This window comes from Pararge aegeria, chromosome 6 (genome assembly GCF_905163445.1).
Source record: "Pararge aegeria chromosome 6, ilParAegt1.1, whole genome shotgun sequence".
NCBI lineage: Eukaryota > Metazoa > Arthropoda > Insecta > Lepidoptera > Nymphalidae > Pararge > Pararge aegeria.
The window spans coordinates 12,378,455-12,402,961 of NC_053185.1; the positions used below are offsets into that span (position 1 = coordinate 12,378,455).

General features: G+C 34.4%; 2 protein-coding genes across 2 annotated transcripts; one reads left to right on the forward strand and one right to left on the reverse strand.

Moving 5' to 3' along the window:
• Window positions 1-2,927: 2,927 nt before the first annotated feature.
• LOC120624691 (cytochrome P450 306a1) lies at window positions 2,928-17,628 on the forward strand. Its single transcript, XM_039891367.1, has 9 exons — window positions 2,928-3,123; window positions 6,125-6,261; window positions 10,659-10,979; window positions 12,017-12,162; window positions 13,915-14,114; window positions 14,884-15,334; window positions 16,005-16,151; window positions 16,340-16,514; window positions 17,232-17,628. The coding sequence occupies exons 3-9, from the start codon at window positions 10,661-10,663 to the stop codon at window positions 17,414-17,416; spliced, it is 1,623 nt and encodes a 540-aa protein (XP_039747301.1). The 5' UTR covers window positions 2,928-3,123; window positions 6,125-6,261; window positions 10,659-10,660; the 3' UTR covers window positions 17,417-17,628.
• Window positions 17,629-19,209: 1,581 nt separating this feature from the next.
• On the reverse strand, window positions 19,210-22,539 carry LOC120624285 (cytochrome P450 18a1). The gene is made up of 6 exons (XM_039890737.1): window positions 22,019-22,539; window positions 21,579-21,700; window positions 21,245-21,469; window positions 20,965-21,169; window positions 20,590-20,854; window positions 19,210-20,468 (listed from the first exon to the last, which is right to left on the reverse strand). Exons 1-6 carry the CDS (start codon window positions 22,401-22,403, stop codon window positions 20,048-20,050), a joined length of 1,623 nt encoding a protein of 540 aa, XP_039746671.1. The 5' UTR covers window positions 22,404-22,539; the 3' UTR covers window positions 19,210-20,047.
• Window positions 22,540-24,507: the final 1,968 nt, after the last annotated feature.

Below are 24,507 nucleotides of genomic sequence, written 5' to 3' on the forward strand. Positions count from 1 at the left end.
AGGGAACTGCGATCGGTGTAGAGTGCTTTTAACAATTTGTAACCCTTTGGCGCATTCTTTAACTTATTTACTGACTTTGCACCACTTTAGTTGGCCACTGTTGTCTTTGCTAATAATTATACCTGTGCGAAGAGTAAGCCAAAATGTAAGGGGCCTTGTTTATTTGATCAATTTCGGCCACGGTGGTCTATCTCCAGCTACACGGGAGCTATTATAGTGCACAAGTGTTCCCACTCTCTGTTCCCTCACTCATATAGTCCGATGGGACTGAAGCTCCGACTCGACCGGACAGAGCTCAGGCTCAGGACCGAAAGCTTAACGTGCTTTTCGATGCCTTATAAATAAACATGCACTGTTTTGTCACACTTCAACTGACAGCACCTTTCAAATGTCAGAGCGTGACGAAACACTGAATATCTATTCTGACGTTCATCTCCATCATATCAACCCATTATTGGCCTACCCATGTAGTAGGCCGGTAATCGCACGGGTGGCTCACAATGAGAACGGTTTTAGGCCGTACTCCACCACGCTGAGGCTAGTGCTGATTGGACGACACGCTTTTGAGAACATTATAGAGAACTATCCGTCATGCAGGTTTGTTTCCTTACGATACTTTCCTTCACCATTAAAGCAAGTGATATCTTAAATGCTTAAAACGCTTTATTCGTAAGGCTCTAAGAGATATACTCAAGTTCAATGAGGGACTCTTAGTATGCTCGCAAAATACGTTTCTACAGGGGCCTCGTTAACTGTGTGATATAAATCTAAATTGCGTACATAATGATGCTTATACTTATTATTGAGGGCTTTTCCAGAAAACTTTATGTTAGCCCTATCAGGCCATAATGTTTCCATGAGGTAATTTTTGAAATACCTTCACTATCAATTTCTTAGTCACAAATTTTGGTTAAGAGAGGGGTATTTTGTCAGCCGACTGGGGCAGAGGGCAGCAACCTACCCGTGGGTTCGATTCTCACAAATTGAAAATGTTTGTGTGATGAACATGAATGTTTTTCAGTGTCTCGGTGTTTATCTGTATATTATAAGTACTTATGTATATTATAAATAAAAATATTCATCAGTCATCTTAGTATACATACCACAGCTACGCTTACTTTGGGGCTAGGTGGCGATGTGTGTATTGTCGTAGTATAATTATTTATATTTATTTATTAAAAAAAAGTTTTTTTTTTCAATAAATAATGCCCCCAGACTCAGTTTGATGCGGAAGCCGTAGGGTCATATTATTACTACCATCTGCGATCACAAACCCATTTCTCCGGCGTGGTAATTTTGGGCAAACCCTACCATTGGGAAGGGCCTTTAGTTCTAGACGTATCTAGTTTCACTCTAGAAATCATTGCAGGTTCTTAACATATTATTTAATTGTGTTAAGCAGGTATTTTGATTAGGTTGATTTGGAAACCCTATTTGATATCAACATACAATCTAGTATATTACACGTAGTATACAAATTGAGAATTATCACATTGTGCTTATCTTATAGTAACGTGCATTATAGGCTAGTTTGATATCTTATAGAATGTGGCGCAATATCTATTTGACGATCATAACATTTTTAGATAGGAAATGGGAAGAATACAATTTATATAAAATATGAACGATCCGGTCAGTGTCAAGTCTTCTGATAATTAGCGTATGTACTTACTGCTTAGATCGAAAAAAACACTACTTAGGAATGAGGAGGTCAACAGTTATATGTGGCGAATAATGCCTGAGGTTAAAAATAATAGGTTATGTTACTAACTATTGAGTTTATATTACAATAATGTGAGATTTTTATTTCGAAAAGCTCGATATTTTTTCTCTATCTTTTTGTGCCTCTCCACTATTGGAGGTTGGCCGTCAGCTAAGCGAACTTCTCGCTGTCTTGCGCTGAGCGAAACAATGTTTCCACGCTTACAATATTGGTCCATTCACGGATGTTCTTTAATGGGTATTAAATAGCGTGATATCAGCGAGGTTTTATGGCCGATGGTGAGGAAAACTCTTAAAATTAATAGGTGTTACAAAAACTGATTTACCTACTTCTACTAACGACTACTACTGATGTCTGATAGTAGCGAATGTTGTGGCTTTTGGCTCTGTGAAAACTCCATGAAAAAAGTTGCGGCAATCTACTAAGTAGTTAATGATTTAAAGTTGTAGAAACGAATAAATGAAACAAAATGACTCTAAAGGCATTAATTTATTATGCTGTTCTTAAAAAATTAGTTATTTCATTTCGTAGGACCTACATTAATTAACGGAAGATATATTTTTAATGCCGGCAACAATGTATTATATTTTATTATTTCTTTAATGTCAGCAATCAGTCAATTAAGTACTCGCCTTACATTCTGAAGTGCTGGGCAGTTGGTAGGTACCTGCTTGGATTTGTCACGGCCTATAAGGGCACATTCTCTTACGCAAATGTGTGCGTGAGCCTTTATTTGGCCGCGGGTGTGTTAGTGAACTATTATAGACAAGCCTCTTGTATAATGATCGATGAGAACAGTGGCACGAGGACAGACTTATAGCCATTAAGGACGATTCACATAAGACAGTGAATCTGCAACAGAAATTTACAAAAAGAAAATTCGTCACCACTGTTAAAGAGAAAGCTAATCTAATACCACAGCGAAAAGTTAAGATTTACTCGCAGCTGCTCAAGTTCAACGTAGTAATAGGTACTTCTAAAAAAAGCCACTGTACATAATACACTAAACTCATTAGCTTAGAAATAGGTATACTGATATATTTAGGACTGCTAAATACTGTTGGCAAAATTTAATGGTAAAAAGAAACTAAAGTTTATTTAAAAAAAGCTAATTTAAAAGTTTAAAACACGCATCTTCGGGAGTAATGTACACTCTACTTACTTTAGGTACAGGGCACTTTAGGTACAGAAATATACTTACATGAGTGCCTGTAAGTAAAATTCTTCTTACCTAAAGTGCAGCGGGAAACAGGCGAGTAGGTAGTTTGTAGCAAGGCTAAGATTATTTGTTCAAGATTGTTTGGCCCACACTACTGCTTTTGTGCTTTTTCAGATTCTCAGAATGTATAGAAAAATTACTGGAACAGATGTTTAACAGAACTAGGAGAGACTCGGAAGAGGTGAGGAATAGTTATTAAATAAATAAATAATCATTGTACTATTATTCATTCATAAAATTTCGGCATAGTCTAACATGAATCGTCCCTATTGCATGTGCTAGGAGTTACTATTACTATTATTGGTCCGATAACAGTAGCTCGGCCGCTGACCGGCCTTCACACTTCTCGCCGCTTGCTGCGGTGCGCCTGCGCAGCGCAGTGCGACCTCGATGTCCGTCACGCTGTTTAACTTAACTTGTGCATAACTATTGACTGCCCATTAGCCTAGTGTAAGTGTCAGGGTAGCTTATTTTCAATAAGACCATGAATTTCAGGAAACACTGTTTTTGTAATAAATTAGTGGCTGTTCCCGCATTTCGCCTGTGTTTACATGGGTCGCAACGAAACACTCTAGCTGCCCGTGGGGTTACCTTATTTCATAGTCATAAACTCTCCTCCCGTAATTTTTCATTATCTCCTAACCTATAGATACGTTCAAACATGACGTAACGCGCAAGATTTATCTACGTAAGATTTTCTTGGTACTAGAATAACTTTTTTGTATTAATTAAAACAATTATGAGTAAAATTTTTATCGAAGCAGTGATAGCCCAGTGGAGTTCGACTTCACTTTCGGTGGGCCGAGTTCGAATCTCAGCACGCATCAAACTTTTCTAAGTTATGTGCGGTTTAAGCAATTAAAATATCTTGCTTCAACAAGGAAAACATCGTGAAGAAAGCTGTATGCCTGAGAATTCTCTATAATGTTCTCAAAGGTGTGTGAAGTCCCCAATCCGCGCTGGGCCAGTGTGGTGGACTGCGGCCTTAACCCCTTCTCAGTGTGAGAGGAGACCCGTGCCTTGTAGTGGACCGTGAATGGGTTGATATGATGATAAGTAAAAATTACGCTTGAAATATTTTTAACCATTTTCGATATTAAATAAAAATGCGTGATTGTGGCTTATTTAAATAGATAGCTATATATAGGCTTTCCAGCCTATTTTAGACCAGGATCAGATCAGGATAAAAAAATTAAAAAATATTTAAATTAAATTAAATTTGCAGACTTTTGAAATTTAGTCACGAGCCATATCGATTCAAAATAGGTGCTAAGGAAAAAATATGGAGTGTACCTAACATACCAACCTGTGTATATAATGTCAACATTTTTTTATTTACTTTATAGTGTATGGTAAAATATAAAACAAAACATTGCGATAAACAAAACACAAAATAAATAGAGGGTGTTTTTAGTTATTTTCTTAACAATTTGAAATTAATTTTACAATACACTTTACATTACAATCAACAAAAATATTATCTACATTATAGGACATGAAAGAAAACATACAATTTACAAAATGTACAGTAAAAGCGGACGCAAGAATAACTTGGTTTCTTAATTATATAAATATTTAATAATAAAATATAAATAAAGTATACTGTATGTAATAGGTTGGGGATAAAGTCTTTAGCCACTCAGCAATAAATTAAACGAGTTTGGCTGGGAGGTGTTAATGCATCCGCCGTATAGTCCTGACCTTGAAACTTCAGATTTCCACCTGTTTCGGTCTCTTCAGAATTCTTTAGGCAGTGTCAGGTTAACATCACGAGAGGACTACCAAAACTACTTGTCGCGGTTTTTTAATCAGAAGCCCCAAAATGTTTATAGCAATGGGATTATGTCCCTACCTACAAGATGGCAAAAAGTCAAACAAAATGGTACCTACATACTCTAGTTAAATGTAAATAAACTATATAAAAAATATTTTTAATTTTATTAAAAAATGCGAAAAAACTTTGTCCCCAACCATTTATACCAAATTCTTCTTTACTGGCACGACTTCAATTATCTTACGCTTGTTCCGACGAGCATTTTGACTTATGCATTTATGTCCATTCCAACCTCAGCCTGCATTAATAATTCAATATTCACAATATGTTTTCTAAATGGGAATCAATAAAATATCTGACTATTAAACGTATCGTTTCACTAATATTTATGTGAAATGATATTTTTACAATGTATAACGTTGTTTGCAAATTAAAATACTGTTAAAATTGAGCCGAATATAGATAACAAAAAAACAAACAGAAGCAATTACACGTTTATAATATTAGTATGGATAGCATAGATAATTATTTTCTTGTAACTCCGTACCTTTAAATGAGTTCTAACCTGCGTCAAAAAGATAACAACCTATATTTTTGTAGGCATTAGTTAACAATGACGAGATTCTAAAGAATATTGACTATTGTTAATTAATTACTTATTTTTATTTAATTTTGTATTTTATATTGCTGACTTTTCCTTCCTGGCCCAGAGTTGAGCACTGTGATATTGTACGTGGGAGATCCTAGGTTAATTCCAGAGCAAGGTAAATTTAGGAATTTATAATTTGGGAGACTTCTATGTTCTGGTGAGATATTTCGGTGAGGGTAAGTTACTACCCTACTGACAAAGACATGCGATTTAGAGTTTCGGTACGATGTCTAGTAGAAACCTATTATGGATATGGTATATGCAATACTTCTAATAGTTTAGCCGCTACCATCTTAGACTGATTCATCACTTACAGTGGCGTGCATTGGGTTTCTTACCAGGGTATGCATGCACCAGGAAAATTGCATAAAACGGCACAAACTCTCCTCCTATTCGAGTTATATATCAATGTTTGGGGAATGCAGTGCTTTTGTGCATGTATGGAGTGCCCGCCACTGATCACTTACCACCAGGTGAGATTGCACTTGTAGTGGAAAAAAAACAATTAATTATTATCAGTAATATAAAGTTTGACGTGAAGGCAAACAAAAATCACCGTTTCAATGAATTCTGTTTAAATAAGATAGATCGATCTGATAGCGAGACAAAACATTCATACGTTATTAACATTTTACGATGCTCAATGTATTCATGAATCTTAAGTGAGTTCAGAAGTTTCTGGAAATAATAAGCTTATATCTTTTAAATCTGAAACATGGTAAATGCACTGATATGAATCCCAAATTATTTCATAAACAGCTCCGGCGAGCAGTGTCCGATGGCAGTTGGCACCCGTCAGCCCACGTGACTGGTGGATTCTCAAATGTATCGTGTATGCTTTTATCACAGGTTCACTTTGTGATATAATTATCGTCACGAGCCTCTGAAGAAGTAAGGTTAGTCTATTTATATGTTTACTTGAAGAATTTATTGTATCTAGTGCGTATATACCTATTTATAGTCTGCATGCCAAACTATGCGTCATATTACTCACGTGCGTTGAGCATTTTTAGTTGGTTGTACTGCACTGCGAGCGGGTACGGGTAGATTTGAGGTTATACTTAATGACATTGAAGATTGCATAGATCAAATGTTATCGAACCGTTGATATTAGCATCGATAAAATTTGATATATTTTTATAGTATCAAATTATTGTTGGGTAAATTTTGTATCTTTATTTTTATTTAGTTTTTTTTTGTCTGTGTTTTGTATTTCTATATGCGTTAGCTATGCATAATGGGCCCATAAATAGATGTTTGAAATTGCACACCCGACATGTTATAGGTAATTGATGACCGCATTCTATATTAAACCTATTGATTTACATCTATTGGTAGATACGTCTTTTAATACATACTCACTTTTATTAACAACGACGGAGCGGCAATGGAATAATATACGTTTTGCTGTCTTCAAAGATTACTAGATCGATTTTGATGAAAGTTTATAAAATTGTGCTCCAGAGAAAGTTTTTTGACGTTTATTTGACGGCCGATTGGCGCAGTGGGCAGCGACCCTGCTTTTTGAGTCCGAGGCCGTGAGTTTGATTCCCACAACTGGAAAATGTTTGTGTGGTGAACATGAGTGTTTTTCAGTGTTTGGGTGTTTATATGTATGCTTACTTTGGGGCTAAATGGCGGTGTGTATTTTGTCGTAGTTTATATAATTAAACTGGGTATATGATGGTTTATATTTATAAACTACGACAATATACACACCAAACTATATATATATATATATATATATATATTTGTTTGCTTTAACGCTTAAAAGCAACTTTCGAGAAGCAGCATCATGGTTTTTTTGTCTTGCGCTATTTAATTATTGTCAATCTTATTGTTTTGTTGATCCCCGACGCAAAAACGACAGGGTGTAATTAGATTGACGTGTCTGTATGTATTTCTGTGGTATATTTGCCGAACGGATAAACCAATTTTGATTTTTTTGATGTCGGAATGTAAATTAGTCGAGAGTGTTCTTAGCTATGTTTGATGAAAATCGATCCAAGATGGCCGCCGCCACAAAGTGACAGCGTGTCTGTATGTATTTCTGTGGTATATTTGCCGAACGGATAAACCAATTTTGATTTTTTTGATGTCGGAATGTAAATTAGTCGAGAGTGTTCTTAGCTAGCTATGTTTGATGAAAATCGATCCAAGATGGCCGCCGCCACAAAGTGACAGATTACATATTTTTTCAAAAGTTCCACAATGAGGCATCAAATTAATGGTCTTGACTAGTACAATACTGTACAATATGACAAATTTCAAATGCAAGGTAGCTGCCACCACAAAATGGGAAATTACATTTTTTCATTTTTAAAGCAAAATTAAACTTGCAGTGCAATATACTAGACTACATAAAATAAGTAATTCATTTAAAGGTAATTGTAAAATAAACAATAAACTACCAGTTGATATCTTGGAGATGTCTGTGAAAAAGTTCAAAATTTGTGTTGAACGTAAGCTTACAGAAAAGTCCTATCCTAGTATTAAGGACTACGTCAACGATAAAAATGCTTGGGTGTACATTATTGCTCTAACCAGATTGCTTATTTAATAGTTTTAAGTGACAATGTGAGATGGTAATAAAAAAAAACAACTGGCTTAGTTTGTTGTGGGCTTCTTCTTAGACCAGGGCGCTTTTGGAACCCTCGTAGCTTTAGTTTTAAGTTGACGAATTTAGTTATCGCCATCAACTCATTTGACAGAGGGTGCACAGGGTTTTTGACCAGGGTATGCATAAAGAAGGAAGATGCCATATAATGGCAAAATCTTTCGTATTTATGAGTTATACAAAAATTTTAGGGTAAGCAGAGCTTTTGTGCATGTATGAAGTGCACGCCACGGCTCACTCACTCTCATGTTATATTTTACATGTAATGCACCCAAAGTGACATATATGTGCCTATTTGAATAGATAAATATTTGACTTTGACTTTGACTTGACTTCTCCCTCAATATGTAAAAATAGAAAAAAATATAGTATATAATTGAATAATATTTTTTTCTTATTGTAAGAAAATATTATTAGTTTATCACGAGTAATACGAGTACATGCAACATGACAAAAAGCCAGGAAATTATTTAATGAATTTCATTTTTGAATCGCTGGTTATAAGTATGTTATAGCGGTATTTTGTAGTTTCTATATTGTCTTGGGTGCGGTAAAAAACTCAAGCGTGTCCGTAAACATATTATACAATTAAATATAACAGAACAAACATTACGTAACTTCTAAACGCTATTTGAATATGAGATAAACACCTTGTTTTGTTCACATTTTAACGTTATGGATAGGTAAAATGAATTATTGATCCCCGCCGGGACGTTGCATTAATGTGTAATTTTTTATCTTGTTGAAATACTTTTGTCTCCAGCTTAAAAGCAAGTTTTTTTTTATCTATGACGTAAACTTACTTCCACGTGCGCATTCTAGTGGCCAATATCCCTCCTTAATTAAACATCAAAACATCTAAAACATCTAGCGTCAAAACTAATATGCCCAAGTATGACACATTTGCTGACAACGTTGAGGAGTTGTGTTGTCTGCAGACTATTACGCTTCGAGTTTAGTTTAGTTTAGTTTAGTTTAGTTACGTGTAAATATTAGAAAGTGTCATTCATCATCATATCAACCCATCACCGGCCCACCACAGGGCACAGATCTCCTCCTACAATGAGAAGGGGTTAAGGCCTTAGTCCACAACGCTGGCCCAGTGCGGATTGGTGGACGTGGATTTTATTTTTCCCGAACACTACAAATACATCGAAGTAGTACGAACAAAACAAATAATCCTCAAACGGCTGACCACCACCAAACTAAACTAGGAACCATCACGATTAAACACCCCTCCGAATTAAAAAGCTGCAATCAATACATTCTATTTGTTTGATCTCTGTAAGGACAAATGTAATAGTTCTACGGATTATATTTACATTATTATTATTTTTTCTTTTTTTTGTATAATAATTGCTTGCTGGTACTTACTCCTAAGCAATTGTGGTTAATGTTATCGTGTTATATGTATAACCAAGTTGTGGAAACTTCATTGGTCTATGTGATACAAAAATACGGCATTACTTTTATGTATAATTATACTGTTTGTTTCCCTTGAAAAGCTAATAAGATATAAATAATTTTTTTCTAAAGTGCGGGCAATTTATCCGCCGACTAAATGTAGACAAACAATTGTCAGGCTGTTCGCTTGGTGAAGGGGTAAAAAACATTTTAGTCTTTTGCAAAAATTTAAATAAATTTTTATTTTAGTCTTTTGTAAAATTTTAAAAGAAAATATGTTGTTTACTTCTTAAATACTAAAACATCCTAACCTAATCAAAACTTATCTAAAATGTTCACAACCGGTCATTTGTTTGTCTGCGGATTTATTGGCCGCACTTTATAGTCTTTTAACCAATTAACTTTTGAAGTTTAAATTCAGAAATTGACGAAATTTAGTTTTCCGATTTCTTGTTACATCTAGATCATCACTTTACTTAGAGAATATCTATACATTGAAATGGATAATTTAGTTTTACAGTTTTAGGTTACATTTTTCAATCAGGAAACCTTTAAATTGTAGATTAGTTACCTACTTTATTGTACCAATAAGTTTGGCCTGAATTAAATCCGTGTTATATATCCCGATGGATAAAGTTGTTCAACAAAAGACCCAAAATAATTCTACTTTTTTGACTTTTTTTGCTACTTTTGTGTTTAACTAAAAATACTCTTTTATACCCTCCAACTATGTACAAACTTCAACCTCAAAACCCATCTTGGGTGTTAATAGCGTACTTTTCACTTCGTTTAACAATCTGACTGGTAGGTATTACTGAAAAACTGAAATAGCCCTTTCCATAGTGGACGAGGATAAACCAGGTTGTAGTCAGATAAAAAAAATCCTCATTTCAAATTTTAAATATAATCTCCCTCTGAAATTCGCTATTCTACATCTCTAACCATCTTCAAAAGAAGTTTGTTTTGAATATATTAAAAATTAAGATTGTAACAGGTACATATATTTCTTTATATAACTATAAATATATTTAGGTAAAATTAAGTTAAAATTACTTTAATTCATTCGGGCCTCGTGGTTTATGTCAGACGATTCAAACTTTGACTCCTGTGACTACAGACCTGTATATATTTTTTTTCTCTTCTTCTTGTGTATCTTGTATTGTTTCCATGTAAGTGAACTAAAGTTTTCTTAATAAACACGATACATATATTAGTAAATAAAATAAATATATGTAGATATAGACCTGAAAGACTTCCTTTTGTTTGTTAAAGGTATGGATTTCATTTTTGTATGGATTGTGGCATTTGTCGTCGGATTTTGGATATTTAAAAAAATAAACCAATGGAAGGAGCTGCCACCGGGCCCATGGGGTCTTCCAATTGTTGGCTACCTCCCTTACCTCGACAGACATCACCCGCATTTGACTCTAACTGAGCTATCAAAGCAGTACGGTTCAATATACAGTATACGAATGGGAAGCATTTATACGGTGGTACTGTCTGATCACCGGTTAATTCGAGAGGCCTTCTCCAAGGATGTCTTCTCTGGACGCGCGCCATTATATTTGACGCATGGAATCATGAAAGGCAACGGTAATTACAAATAATGCTTTTAATTTCTTAGCAATTTTATTTATTGCAAAAAATTTAAATAACTTTAACAATTCTATCTAAATTGATTAATTAATTATTGATTGATTAATTAATGTTTAGTATTTTAAATTGTTTATGTCAAATTTTGGGAAAAATTAATTTAGCAGTTTTCTCCAATGTTTTGGGGAACAATTTATTCCACTTAAGGATGAGATGAGATAGTAGCAGGCTCAGTTGCGTGCATAGAAGGTATGCACAGGGTATTCAGATGATATAAAATGAAGAAAATCTCCAGTACGAGCTATATAAATACTCACGGGTAGGCTTTTAGTAACTTTTACAATGCCTATCTTTAAGTTTTTTATTACTCTGTATACCCTTTGCATACCCTCCTATGCACGCCACTGAGCAGGCTGACCTGTTAAGGATAGCTAGGAAGCTATATATATTTAACCCGACATCGTACCGGAACGCTAAATGGCTTAGCGGGACGTCTTTGTCGGTCGGGTGGTAACTAGCCGAGCCCTAAGCCTCTAACCAAATAAAATGCCAAAAATAAATTCGTAAATTTTTCATTTTTGATTGTAAACAGGAAATAAACACTATTACCACTCCTCAGTAGTTTATGGGCAATGACGTCCTCCGTCCAGAATGAGATGGGTTTAGGCCGTTATCAACCACGCTGGCCAAGTGCGGTATGGTGGACTTCACACGCCCTTGGAGTTGAAGCCCACACTTGATGAAGGCATGCAGATTTCCTCACGATGTATTCCTTCACCGTTCTAGCATGTGATATTCAATTACTTAAATTAAGAACGCACGCAACTCACGAAAAGTTAGATGTGCGTGCCGGGGCTCGAACTCGGTTCCCCCGAAAAGTAAGCCTAAGCCTTACCCACTATCACCGTTTCTTAGTCCGATGTTAATGAATGGTCTCTTCGCACGGAAAGTAAAAGCCTCATTTGCAAACCCATCCAGTTACCGACATAAGTCAACGTTGATAACCAGCTTTTATAATAACCCTTTTATTACTATAGGAATCATTTGTGCTGAGGGAGCTTTGTGGAAAGATCAACGTAAACTGGTGACGTCATGGCTTAAAAGCTTCGGAATGAGCAAACACGGCGTGGTTCGTGAGAAATTGGCGAAACGTATTTCAAGCGGAGTCCACGAATTGATTCAAGTATCTAGCTTGTATTCATTATAATGTATTAATCTTGAACTCAATCTACGGGATCTTTTAGACCCAGATAAAATTTTAATTTGCGTGCTTTTATTAATTTTTTATGCCTACCCGACCCAACTCAGGAACAACTAAATCAGCGTTTGTTTTATAAGACCGTTATAATAACTGTCCAGTAACCATTCGCTTAACTGGTCTTTTTAAATTTACCTTGATTTTTAAATACTATATTAAGTATTAGGGAGAAATATATAAGATCGACAATATAAAGGAAGAAAGATGTATATTATTAAGAGAACTGGAAGATAATATAAATCACCCTATTGATAATTTAGTTAAAGTATTAGTTATTCCCAAATAGCACCAATTACCTACCATAAAGTGACAACCCCTTATTTTAACCATTATCCCGTGGTTTAAGAAATAAAGTAACTATTATATTCATGCCAAAAACAATACTGCAATTCTTAATAAAATCCATTGTGGTAAGTAATACAAAAGTTTTTTTTAAATTAAGTAAGTTAAATATTTGCGATAAATTTAAAGAGCGCGAGAGAGAATTTAAATAAACTCGATCTTAACAACCAGTGTTATTTAGGCAGAAGTTAGTTTACTCTTCTTGACTCTTGAAGGTCTTAAATAAATACAAAAAGTCGAAACGTTTTTGTGACAAACAAAAAATGTCGTTATTTATTCTTGAAAGCGACCTTGTAAGTTGTAATAGCACGGACAAATATTACAAAGACTAATATCAGAAAAAATAAAAGCAGTCTCGCACCTATTCATCTCGTTTATTTTATTGTTGTGACGTTTAAACTTAATGCCTGGAACACTTTGTAGAAAAAAACACAGGTATGACCATAAAATATTTTATTTCTGTCAAACTATTCTCGTTTTTCGTATCAAGTATTCACTTTTGATAGTCTAATTTGTTTTATAAATAAGAATTGTTTATCTTTTGGCTAGGGATATGATGTTTTGAAGTATAATTATAATATTAACCGCATAGATTTAAGATAATCACTAAGGATTCATATCTGTAACTTGTATATTATATGCGTTTATGGATGTGAGTTCCACCATAACTTCTAAATGCTTAGTTTGGGTGTAAGATATATTGATAGAATCCTTAGATCATTCCAATTTACTATGTATTTATATTTCAATATAGCGTTTGTAGGGCGGCATTTTTTAAAGGTAAAGTTTACAAACTAACTACTTATGTCTTTGGCAGTCGTGGTGTTTTACTCGTAATTTATCAATTCAAGTAATTTTAGTACTAATAATATAATATGTACGTTAGCAATACCCTACTACTACCTGATGCAACGTGGTTCTTGATTAGTATTTTCTAAACATAAAATCAGAAATATCTGATTAAAAACAGTTTTATTGTTGTTACTTTTAATTGTTGAATTATCTGTTGTCTACGGTGGGCCCTCAAAGCTACGGAGTTTAATCACGATAAGTAATCAACGTAAACATTTTTCCTAAAGGTCACCAAATAATAGGCATGATGACAGTAACAAAGAATTGATATAATATTGAATTTATCTTATGATCTATGATTAATATATTGTCTAAGTATATCCAAAAGACGAATGTGCGCAAAAACGAACACTTGTTGTTTTTACAATACTTTGAATGCGTTCGGAAGATGATAATTTTAAACATAGCAAATTCGATTTCTTTTCTGTGTTTCTCCAATTATATAGACTTTTTTTAAATATATAAAAAAACTCTACCTTACAGAATGTCAAAGAAGCTCGTGGGTCACCGATACCTCTACCTAATATGATTTCCAACTCGCTGGGTAATGTCATCAATGATATAATTTTTGGATTTAAATTTCCACTTGATGATAAAACGTGGAAATGGTTCAGACAGATACAAGAGGAGGGTTGCCATGAAATGGGTGTAGCGGGTGTTGTTAACTTTCTACCCTTTATACGGTAAGTGAAATATAGTCATTGCATTGCGTTGAAGACTCTCTTCTTCTGATTGCTCGGATTGAAACGTGCGTAGAGCGTGTTTTGGAGAAACTATGGGTAGATGTACAAAAATTACATAATGTATGCAAAAAAAAAACGTTTACAAAAAAATGTTTAAATAAACGGAAGGTTGATACTTCATCAGATATCTTAAACCACTTTACGGATTGGACTGAAATGACTATAATAAAACATAGGCGTCAAATCAGAAAAGATTTGTGAAAAGGAAGCCAAACTTTCATACAAATTTAGTACCCTATTGGTTAGGAATTTGTATAAAAGTCTAAAGTTACGAAGTTAAAAAACTAGAACGAAGTACTCAACGTGAGCGGGCAAGAGCTAGTATTATATACGTTCCACAGATTTGTCTGGCTGGCGCGGATTATTAAGCATATTAGATAGAAAATTAAGCTCTTTTAATATAAAATTAACTCTACATTGGAGATTTCAGGCTTTAGCTGAGTGATCAGCTTGCTATAAAGTTTCTGACTTATGTATTAACACAATTGTAAAGCGTAACCCAAGATCATGCAACATATGTTTTTTATTATCACATAATCTAAATATGTCGTGAATATATTTTAGCAGTGCTGTTTATCTCTATAGTAAAGGTTATGTAAATTAAAAAATCGTTTCTAAGCTTCGTTTTATGCACTCTCTTAATGCTATTTTCGTATTGAGTAATATTGTTATCATGATAAATTGGCAAATATGTATGAAAACATTTCAGATTCATATCAACATCAACACAAAAAACAATACAACTGCTAGTTCGCGGACAAGCTCAAACGCATAGACTGTATGCGAGTATTATAGCAACACGACGAAAGATGTTGGGTTTGAAAATTCCTTCAGAAGCTCAATTCGCAGAACATGCAAATATATTTAATGAGCATCCCGAAGGTTTCATTAAATGTATTAAATATAGTAAACATGCATCGAATACTGAAGTGCATTATTTTGACCCTGAAGTACTGATACCATCGAAAGATGAATGTATCATGGACAGCTTTCTAGCCGAACAAAAGAGGCGGTACGAAAATGGAGAAGAAAACGCGTATTTTATGAGAGACGAGCAGATGCATTATCTTTTGGCAGACATGTTTGGAGCAGGTCTAGATACTACGGCTGTTACTTTTTCGTGGGTCTTATTATACATGGCCCTGTATTCTGAAGTACAAGTAAGATTTATTATGATTATTTGGAATTGTTTAAAAGCAGTGTTACTCTAACAGTAATTTTTCGAGGACTCATGAAATTATAATGTCTGTAATTAAGAGATTTAAGTTACACCAATTTTATTGTTCTGGTATTTATAGAAATAAATGATTCACAATGTAGAAATATTAGTTATTTACACAGCATTATATCTTATGCGATTTTTCTATGGGGTAATGATGCTGTTATAAGCAATATTTTCGTGCTGTTCGCGCCATCTACAAAATGGGTCTGGGAGAATCATTGAGAGATAAATTTGCTGTGAGCTTCTTCTTAGACCAGGGCGCATTAAAAACCCTTGTAGCTTTAGTTTTAAGTTTACAAATGAAGTTAAAGCCATCAACTCACTTTTATATACATATTTTACAGGTAATCTATGCATCAAAAGTGCCATCTATGTGCCTATGTGAATACATAATTATTTGAGTTTGACTTTGACTTTAATTACTAGTTGATGTAAGCTTAAGTTATGAGTATGACAAAGCTAATAGCCGATTATAATAAATAAAAATAATAACATTTAGTATAAACTAAATATTAATGAAATAAAAGTATTGCAAAAGTCCAGATAGTAGCGCAATCTGAACTGTGGATTTTAGATTAGAATAACTGATGTCTCCATTTTTTTTTCAGGAAAAAGTGCGAGAAGAAATTTTAACAGTGTACCCTGAGGAATGTGAAGTCGATAGTTCAAAATTGCCTTATCTTATGGCAGTAATCTGTGAGACTCAGCGAATAAGATCTATTGTACCAGTAGGCATACCCCATGGATGTTTACAAGTACGTAGTCCCACATAATATATTCTTTACATGAAGTTAACTTTTTAGTTCTTCTTGAAGGTAAATTAACTTTTGCGATCGAATATTACAATTGTTAAATATTTATTGTATTTAAAGTTATTATATAAATTTCTCTCCAGTTAGTAGACGAGATAATTTCGTTATGAATAGAAAATTATTTTTAACAGGACACTTACTTGGGAAATTACCGAATACCCAAAGGAACAATGGTATTACCATTGCAGTGGGCAATTCACATGGATCCAGATGTTTGGGAAGATCCTGAAAGTTTTAATCCAAATCGATTTATTGATGATTACGGAGAATTGTTAAAGCCCCAAGAGTTTATACCGTTTCAAACTGGTAAGTTATTTATATTATACAGGGTTTACTAAAAAAACAAGAGCGCCCTCGGCCTTGTTGTTCCTATCATTAACACAAACAACTTCTGTTCTACGTGTTTTCAAAATTCAATGTGAATTTATTTCATACAAGAAAAATAATTTCTGTAAAGTTACATTACACTGTGAGACCAAATACAAGTGATTCGACAACGTCGCTTAGTCGGGTCAGTGACCACACGATAGAGTCGTGGTTCGCACGCTGTTGCGCCTGTTGCCGATGTTGCATTACAGAGTAGTAAAAAGTAGAGTATCTATGTAAAATATTTAATATTTCACAAAAACAATAGAGTTAAAAAAAAGTCGTAGATCAAAAAATTTTAAGTTTTAATGTAAACAACTACAGGCCAAGTAATTTCTGATATTTTTTATTTAGTTCTGTATAAGCGATAAAATATTTTTGGTCAAAAACTATGGTAGACACACCAGCTACTCTTAAAATATAATATTTTTAAATTATATTTTAAAAAAAGATTGTTTACGCTATGTTGCACCTAACAAAGTTCTGTTCTTCTCATTATTATCATAACCTTCTGTCCTAAATTAGGTAGCAATTTCATGAAACTCTATAATCAATAAACCCCATCATTTACTCAATAAAGTTTTGCTCTAGACCCCAATATTACTGGTAACCATTTTGTTGTAAAAAATTGATTTCAATGAAGTACTCATGTTTTAGGTAAAAGAATGTGCCCCGGAGATGAGCTTTCGCGTATGTTAACAGTAGGTCTCATAGTCCGTCTCCTGCGTGCTTTTAGAATTAGTTTGTCATCGGATACTCCAACGGCTGAACAAATGAAAGGAGAAGTTGGGCTTGTCTTGACGCCGCCAGAAGTTCTATACATTTGTGAGCCCACGTGTTAGAGTAAAGTATCTATAGACAGTAACCGTATTCATTTCAATAAGAAACACAAAACGGGTTTGAGCATTTTTTAGAAAATGAAGTATGATTTACTTTAAATAATTTAAAATCTATGAGAGATGGAATTCTGGTTCATAGGAGAGAGGATTGTACTCATTAATGGGCGATAGTTTAAATTCAATAATGTATTTTTCGTTATTAAAAATGTTTTCTTTAAAAAATTGTCTATTTATTTTAATTCACGGAGCGATAGTACCAAGCGATAGTGTATTCACAAACTACTACCTGAAACAATAAAATCTTTAAATAATTTTATTCTATTTTTATTGTATTATTTGATAAAATATAATCATGTATATATGCATATTCTATGACCGTCTTTCTTATTTTATCTCAATATTTTTAGATATCTATATATCTATAACCTAGCTATAACAATTGTAGGCTTAAATAGTTTGCAGTAGAGTACACCCAACCGCTTTTAGGAAATTAAGAGAAAATATGAAATGCGGTCCCTTCCTATATTATTTAATTATTTATAATAAATGAGGTAGCATTTATATTATTTATTTTTTAATAATAACAAAGATAATTTATTTTTGAATAATGAAACATAGGAAGAGTCCCGAATCGCGTTCGAATAGCACCAATATTAAAACTGCGCGTAACCTTTTGTACGTTATTTGTATCCACAGTACCCATATACTGTGGATACAAATAACGTACAAAAGGTACGTGCTGATTCTTTGTTGTAGCTGACGCCTGCCTGGCATATGCCAGAACCACTTTCAAAGCTAACGAACTATTTGAGTGAAAGAACTACATTTAAAAGTTAAAAGCTTAAAATAAATTTAAATAAATGGAAAGCTTAAAATTAGAAATTAAATTAAAAATTTAGCTTAAAATAATTAACTAAAGTCTCTTTTAAATAAAAACAATGTTTAAAAATTGTATAAAACAAATAAAATACACTAATATTATATTTACTGAACTTTTAAGAAAATTTATGAATCCATTATTTGATTATGCATTTAATTCCGTAATCGTAAAATCATCGAAAACAGCTGACTGTATTTATATATCTTTTCAACCATACACGTTTAGATAGCGTTGAAATATATTTCATAGCTTGAATTTTGTGAGGTATAAGTAAAAGGCATAAGCGAAAGAAGGCTTTACTTGAGGCAGCCTGTTAAATCGTAAAAGGTTATTCAGGTATAAGCCGACCAATGGAAAGCAGATGAGCGTATTCGATTGCGTTCCAATAACGCGGTATCGGTTTTTTTTTTGTTTGTGTTGTTTTTATATTTTATTTTTAACAAGAGCGATATACTAATAAGTTTTAAGAACACAGTTCGATCTACTATCTGCTATACTATATACGATGAATCGATCGATGCGATACAAGAAGTATACGATTGAACAATTGAGAGTATAGCAGAGTAGGGAGTATGCCGGTTTTTTCGTTTTCAAATCTCACCATTTAAACCTATAGCCCAATCTTTTTACTTTAACTGTTTGAGCAATTTATCAAGCGTGATGGTATGTATGCTCATTATCCAACGAGTAATATTCGTGTAGATATAGAGCCTCAGTGACTTAGTGGTTAATAAATGAGTTTTCAGTATCAAAGCTCGTACCATTAAGTTATCTGTGACATTTAAATAAAAACTACGCTCTCTTTAGGTAAGAAAAACGGATTGGGTATTTTAGGGATTTATAAATTGGGTGATCAGGTGATCTATTAATTTGGAGGATAAAATAAAGGTACAATAAAAATTAAACATAATTTGTATATGAAATTATTATCATTTATTTCAAACTAAAATCTTGTTATCCATTAAAAGTTATGCAATATTTACAAAGCTAGCGTAAATAAATGGTAAATTTACTAGAAACGGCAATTATTATAAGCCAACACGATATTCGACAGTCGAACTTTAAAAGGCAACTTGGTTGCGAACTATTTTCTTCTGATGTAAAAAGAGTTCAAATCGTCAGTTACACAATAAAGATATTATACTTATAGCGACATACATTACCGCTCTTAGACTAGTTGTTGGTTCTACACTACCATGGAATGTTACTTAGTATATTACTCATGATAGGTACATATTTAACTAGAAATGTAAAAATGAACACGTACAAATCTTAACACAATACTAATGTATACTATGTATGTATACTAATGTACACGTAACGCATTAAACATGAGATCACACTCAACAGACAACACTCTCAAGTGATACTTACTAATAAATAACGATAATAATTATACATTTATTTTGGTATAGGAAACTAGAGCTTAAGATGTCAATGAACTAACTACATTTCGTTACGAAATTGCTTCATTCGATGTATGTGATTAACGACGATCTCATAGATCGAAAAACCTATACATAATACTGAAGACATAAAATAACAATTTTTAATCTCAACGATGGGAATTTTCAATACACCTAAAGTAAAGTTCGGTTACTATTTTATTGAACACTTTATGCACAGCCTAGACAATCGCTGGAGCGACGTCGTCACTTACTAATAAACTTAATTTAAATTTGTCATCGATGCGCTCTAAAACGAGTGATCACGGAATACTGGTGGGTATATTGTGGCAAAGGTGTGGTGCGCTCTCAGTGGGCGCCCACGTGACGCAAGTGCTGATGGTCGTGTGCGATGACGGCGGGGGGAGCGGGCGGAGCTCGCGGCACGAACTTCACGCGGAAAGCTTTCGGCGCGATCGTAGCACCCACCGTGCCCTCGAGCGAAGGCGGCGCGGCCCCAGCCTCCGACTCCACATCGAACTGATGCATCATGCTCGAGAAGAACATAAACATTTCCATGCGAGCCAGAACGTCCCCCAAACACATCCGCCTTCCCACACCGAAGGGCATGAAAAATTCGGGCCGCTTAATTTTTCCATTCTCATCTATAAACCTGCTCGGGTTGAATTTATTCGGCTCTTCCCAGAGGTTCGGATCCATATGAACGCAATTGATTAAAGGTACTACTTGTGAGCCAGCAGGAATTCTGTATCCGTTAAGGTGGACGTCCCTGCGGAAGAAATAATAAAATTAGTCATCATTTTTTAACTTAATAATTATTTATATAAATAATAATAGGTACTTTAGTTTGAATTCTCTTCTTTAAAATTAATTGTACAATGACTACTTACTTTGTAGGCGAATGAGTTGTTGCTAATGGCACAATGCTAGACATGCGCAGTGTTTCAAGAATAGTTGTTTCTGTGTAAGGGAGATTGGGCATATCTTCTATAGTGGGTAATCGCTCGCGACCAATAACATTGTCCAGTTCTTCTTGAACGCGGCGCTTAACATCTGGATTCCTCAACATAAAGACAATCATCCACAGCAGTGACGACTTTATAGTTTCCATACCAGCAGAAAACAGATCCCCGAGAATTTGTTTGATTTGTAATTCTGAAATAAACCAAGTAATTTAGTTTTGTTTAAATCGTGGTTACTTTTTTTCAAACCATTATAACATTAGATTGAGTACCAATATAATTTTGCGTTGGGTATTTACTTACCGTGATCTCTGCCTTCAAATAAATCCCCTTCTCTGCCTTCCATTTTAGCCTTTTCTATTTCAATTAAATAGACATCGATTAGATCTCTAGCGTTGTCCATATCTAGAGTGTTCCGGTGCTCGTCAATCAACGTTTGATAGAAAGCAAACATTTCTTCGCGATTTCTTGCTACCTTTTCTTGCACTTGTGCCTTGCCAGGAAGATACTGCACAAAATTAACGAAAAATTAATAATTTTTATCACTAAAAATATATAATTTAGTTTAGTCTGGATAACTTACGTTATAAAGTGGTATGTATTCTCCATAGTGAATTTCTCCGAAAAGTTTCATGCCCTCTTCGATTAAATGGTTTAGTCTGGCAAATCTAGCATCACCATGACTGAAGTGTACTGACATTGTTATTCCACAAATCACATTTGATACGCCTAAAGCCAGAAGTGGATTCGCATCTACTGCTTCACCTTCAGAACGTTGCAAGTTTTCCATCAACTCATGAACCTCACTCTAAGAAAGAAAGCATTCAGTTAATACCTTGTTCTTTATTAAATAATTGCGACGTTTAGTTATTTTTATTTTACTTCACTGAAATGTTTACGCATTCGAGGATATGTACCTTAATTCTCGCTTCCATAATTTTCTTTCCATTGCCCATGTAAGTCATGCCGAATTCACGAAGTTTCTCGTGCAAAAACCGGCGTTGATTTTTCCAAAGGCGGCCTTCACTATTGATGATACCTGTGTACAGGGAGGAGGTAAGAAACTGTATGTGGGCGGCGCTTTGAAAATGCAGGGGGCTAGTGGGACGTATTTACATGCAACTACTAAACTTCGCGGTATTTCTTATTCACTTTTAAATTTAACATTAATGAAACATGAATTAAATAAAACTCAATAATAAATATTTTCCTTCCAAGACAGTAAATTTTACAAAATTTTACAAATTAAAGATATTTATAAAAATCAAAAAATAAAATTTCATTAAGTTACTCAAACGAGTTTTTTCTAAAAGATACTTAATATTACTTGAAACATACACAAAAAATAATTACTTACCAAGACCATCCAAGATATTCATTAAAGGAGTGCTAGGTCGACCGGTAAATTCTTCTCGGCGAAATGCTTCCCTGATCAACTTGTAGTCACTCAACACAATAGTTAGCTTATTTCCGAGACGTGTAGAGAACAGTGCACCATAACTTTTAGCCAGCTCCAGGAAGGTTTTGTGGCGTACTCCGAGGAAAGGAAGGTATCCGACGACTGGTGGACTCCACGGCCCGGGCGGCAATTTTCGGCTCTCACGCACTAAATTTATTAGCCGCATCGTCAAAAACGTCACGCCAACCGTCAGCAACAGCGGCAGCGATGTCCGCGAAGAACAGTAGCTCACCACTTGCCACAGCGCCCACAGGAGTTTAGAGTTCGTTAGCATTGTTATCATTTTGAAACTTATTTTTTATTTATTTCCGTAACGATAAGCTTTTAACAGTCAACCGAACGTAACATTAGTGTTCGGGTTGTGATCGCGATAGCGCGGTGTCTCACACGCTGTAATCGTATACCGCGTGCGAGTGTTGTATGCGCACTGGCCCGGCGCTGGCGTGGCCTTGCGAATAAATACGCGCGGGTGGCGCGCGCGCAGGTTCGTCCCACCGGCACTCCTCTCTCCGCCGCTTTTCCGTTGGCCGGTTTGCTACGAAGCGTAGCACTTGACGTAGACGCACTTTTAATTTCAGAGCATAGTGAAATGCTTTCTTAGCGGCCAAGCACTTTCATCAGGCCAAGGAGGGGCCAATTTAAACATGAGTTTTTTATTCGGGCATTTGGCAAAGTAACCTGGTACCCCTTGTTCAGAGGCAACCATTTAAAGAATAGTCCTAAATTAATAAAGAATGAATAAAAAAAAGCTTCTTTAAATTATGAGAATCGTTAATGCGTTAAAATATTTACGTCATCTGAATTCAATGAAAATTACCACTTACTTAAAACACGCAACATTTTGTATATCTCTACTAGCAGACGTCAATTTTGGCGAGGGATGAGAGGGGCCAGCGAGGTCGCACGGGTGTACATGCAGATGATAAGATTAACGAATTGCGTAAGTGCGAAGCAAGGTGATGGCGGGTCGACGACTCAAGCCAGAGAGCCTTGGGCGAAGTTCTACGCGGCTCGACCTCTAAGCGACACTTAAGTATAACGCTCGAAAATATTCATCTCTGATTTAAACATTTTTTGCATATTTTGCTAATAAAATAGCAATTATTAAATATATATTTATGTACATTAATTTTGGACATTGTATAAATACGCGCGACTATTAGTGATATTGCTTTAACGAGAATATTAAGCTTACGATGTATTAAATTAACTTTAACTTCCCCACTATACCTTCATATTATTTGTTTCTTATAAGTTCTCAATGACACTCTTATTGTCCAACACGTCGATGCTAGAATAGCACAGTTGTACAATTTTGCAGCTTAATTTAAGGATAAAGTTGAAAACTTACGGCAAGTTTAACTTAAAGACATAACAATCCAGATATGCTAGCAGAATGCAAACATGTTTTTAATATAATTAAATACTTACATTAATGCCTCGGAGGCAATTATATTAACGAGGAATGTTTCATTTTAAGAGATTGAAATCAGTGCAATAATGAAAAAAAATAATGAGCGACTTCCTTCTTTGAATATAAAAATACTATATTTAATTTAATATTTTTATATTTTGCATGATTTGATGATATACAATTACATCAGTGTTGGTGAAAGATATATTTGCTAAAAGTTATTTTGATATTTACCTATTAAGACTATGTACTATATTTTGAATGCAATGTTATGCACAAAAGTTAATTGTCATGCATAAATATTGCTTGCTCTAAGTGAGTTTTTTAAAAAACGTCATAAGTTTATTTATTATGTCCCGATCAAAGTTTGGAATAGATTTCAGACCAACTTCCTGGGGAACTTCCAACTTACTTTTAGGCAGCGTAAAGAATATATTTAAAGTTATCTTGAAATAATATTATGTTTTATAAAGAAGGACGGTAATTTGAGTTCACATGCGAGTGTTTCTTATTAATTACTAATGTTTACCATGACGTTTTTTGGAAAAAAACAGCGTCAAAAATATTTAGTTTTATTACTTGCACAGACTATTAAATTCTAGCTAAAGTTAAAATCACGAAAGACCGCCAAACAAAACAAAAAATTGTATGTTGAAACAAGATATCTAAGGGCAATTACAATTATTCATCAAGCACATTAAATATTTGCAAAATTAACGTGAACACATTAATGCGTAGAACCGCTTTGTGTCTCAGGCAAATATTATTTGACCATTATTGAATGTTTTGTATTTGACGCACAATAAAGCGATAATATAGACTTAGACCTAATAATATTGTGATTTTCGATATAAGTAGATTAAGTTCACGAAGCACGTACCTACCGCCGTACTCGGCCAAAGGAGCAACGACCGTCCCTTACAATCTATCATAGTAGGTACTCTTAGCTCATTTAATATAATTCTGCAATACA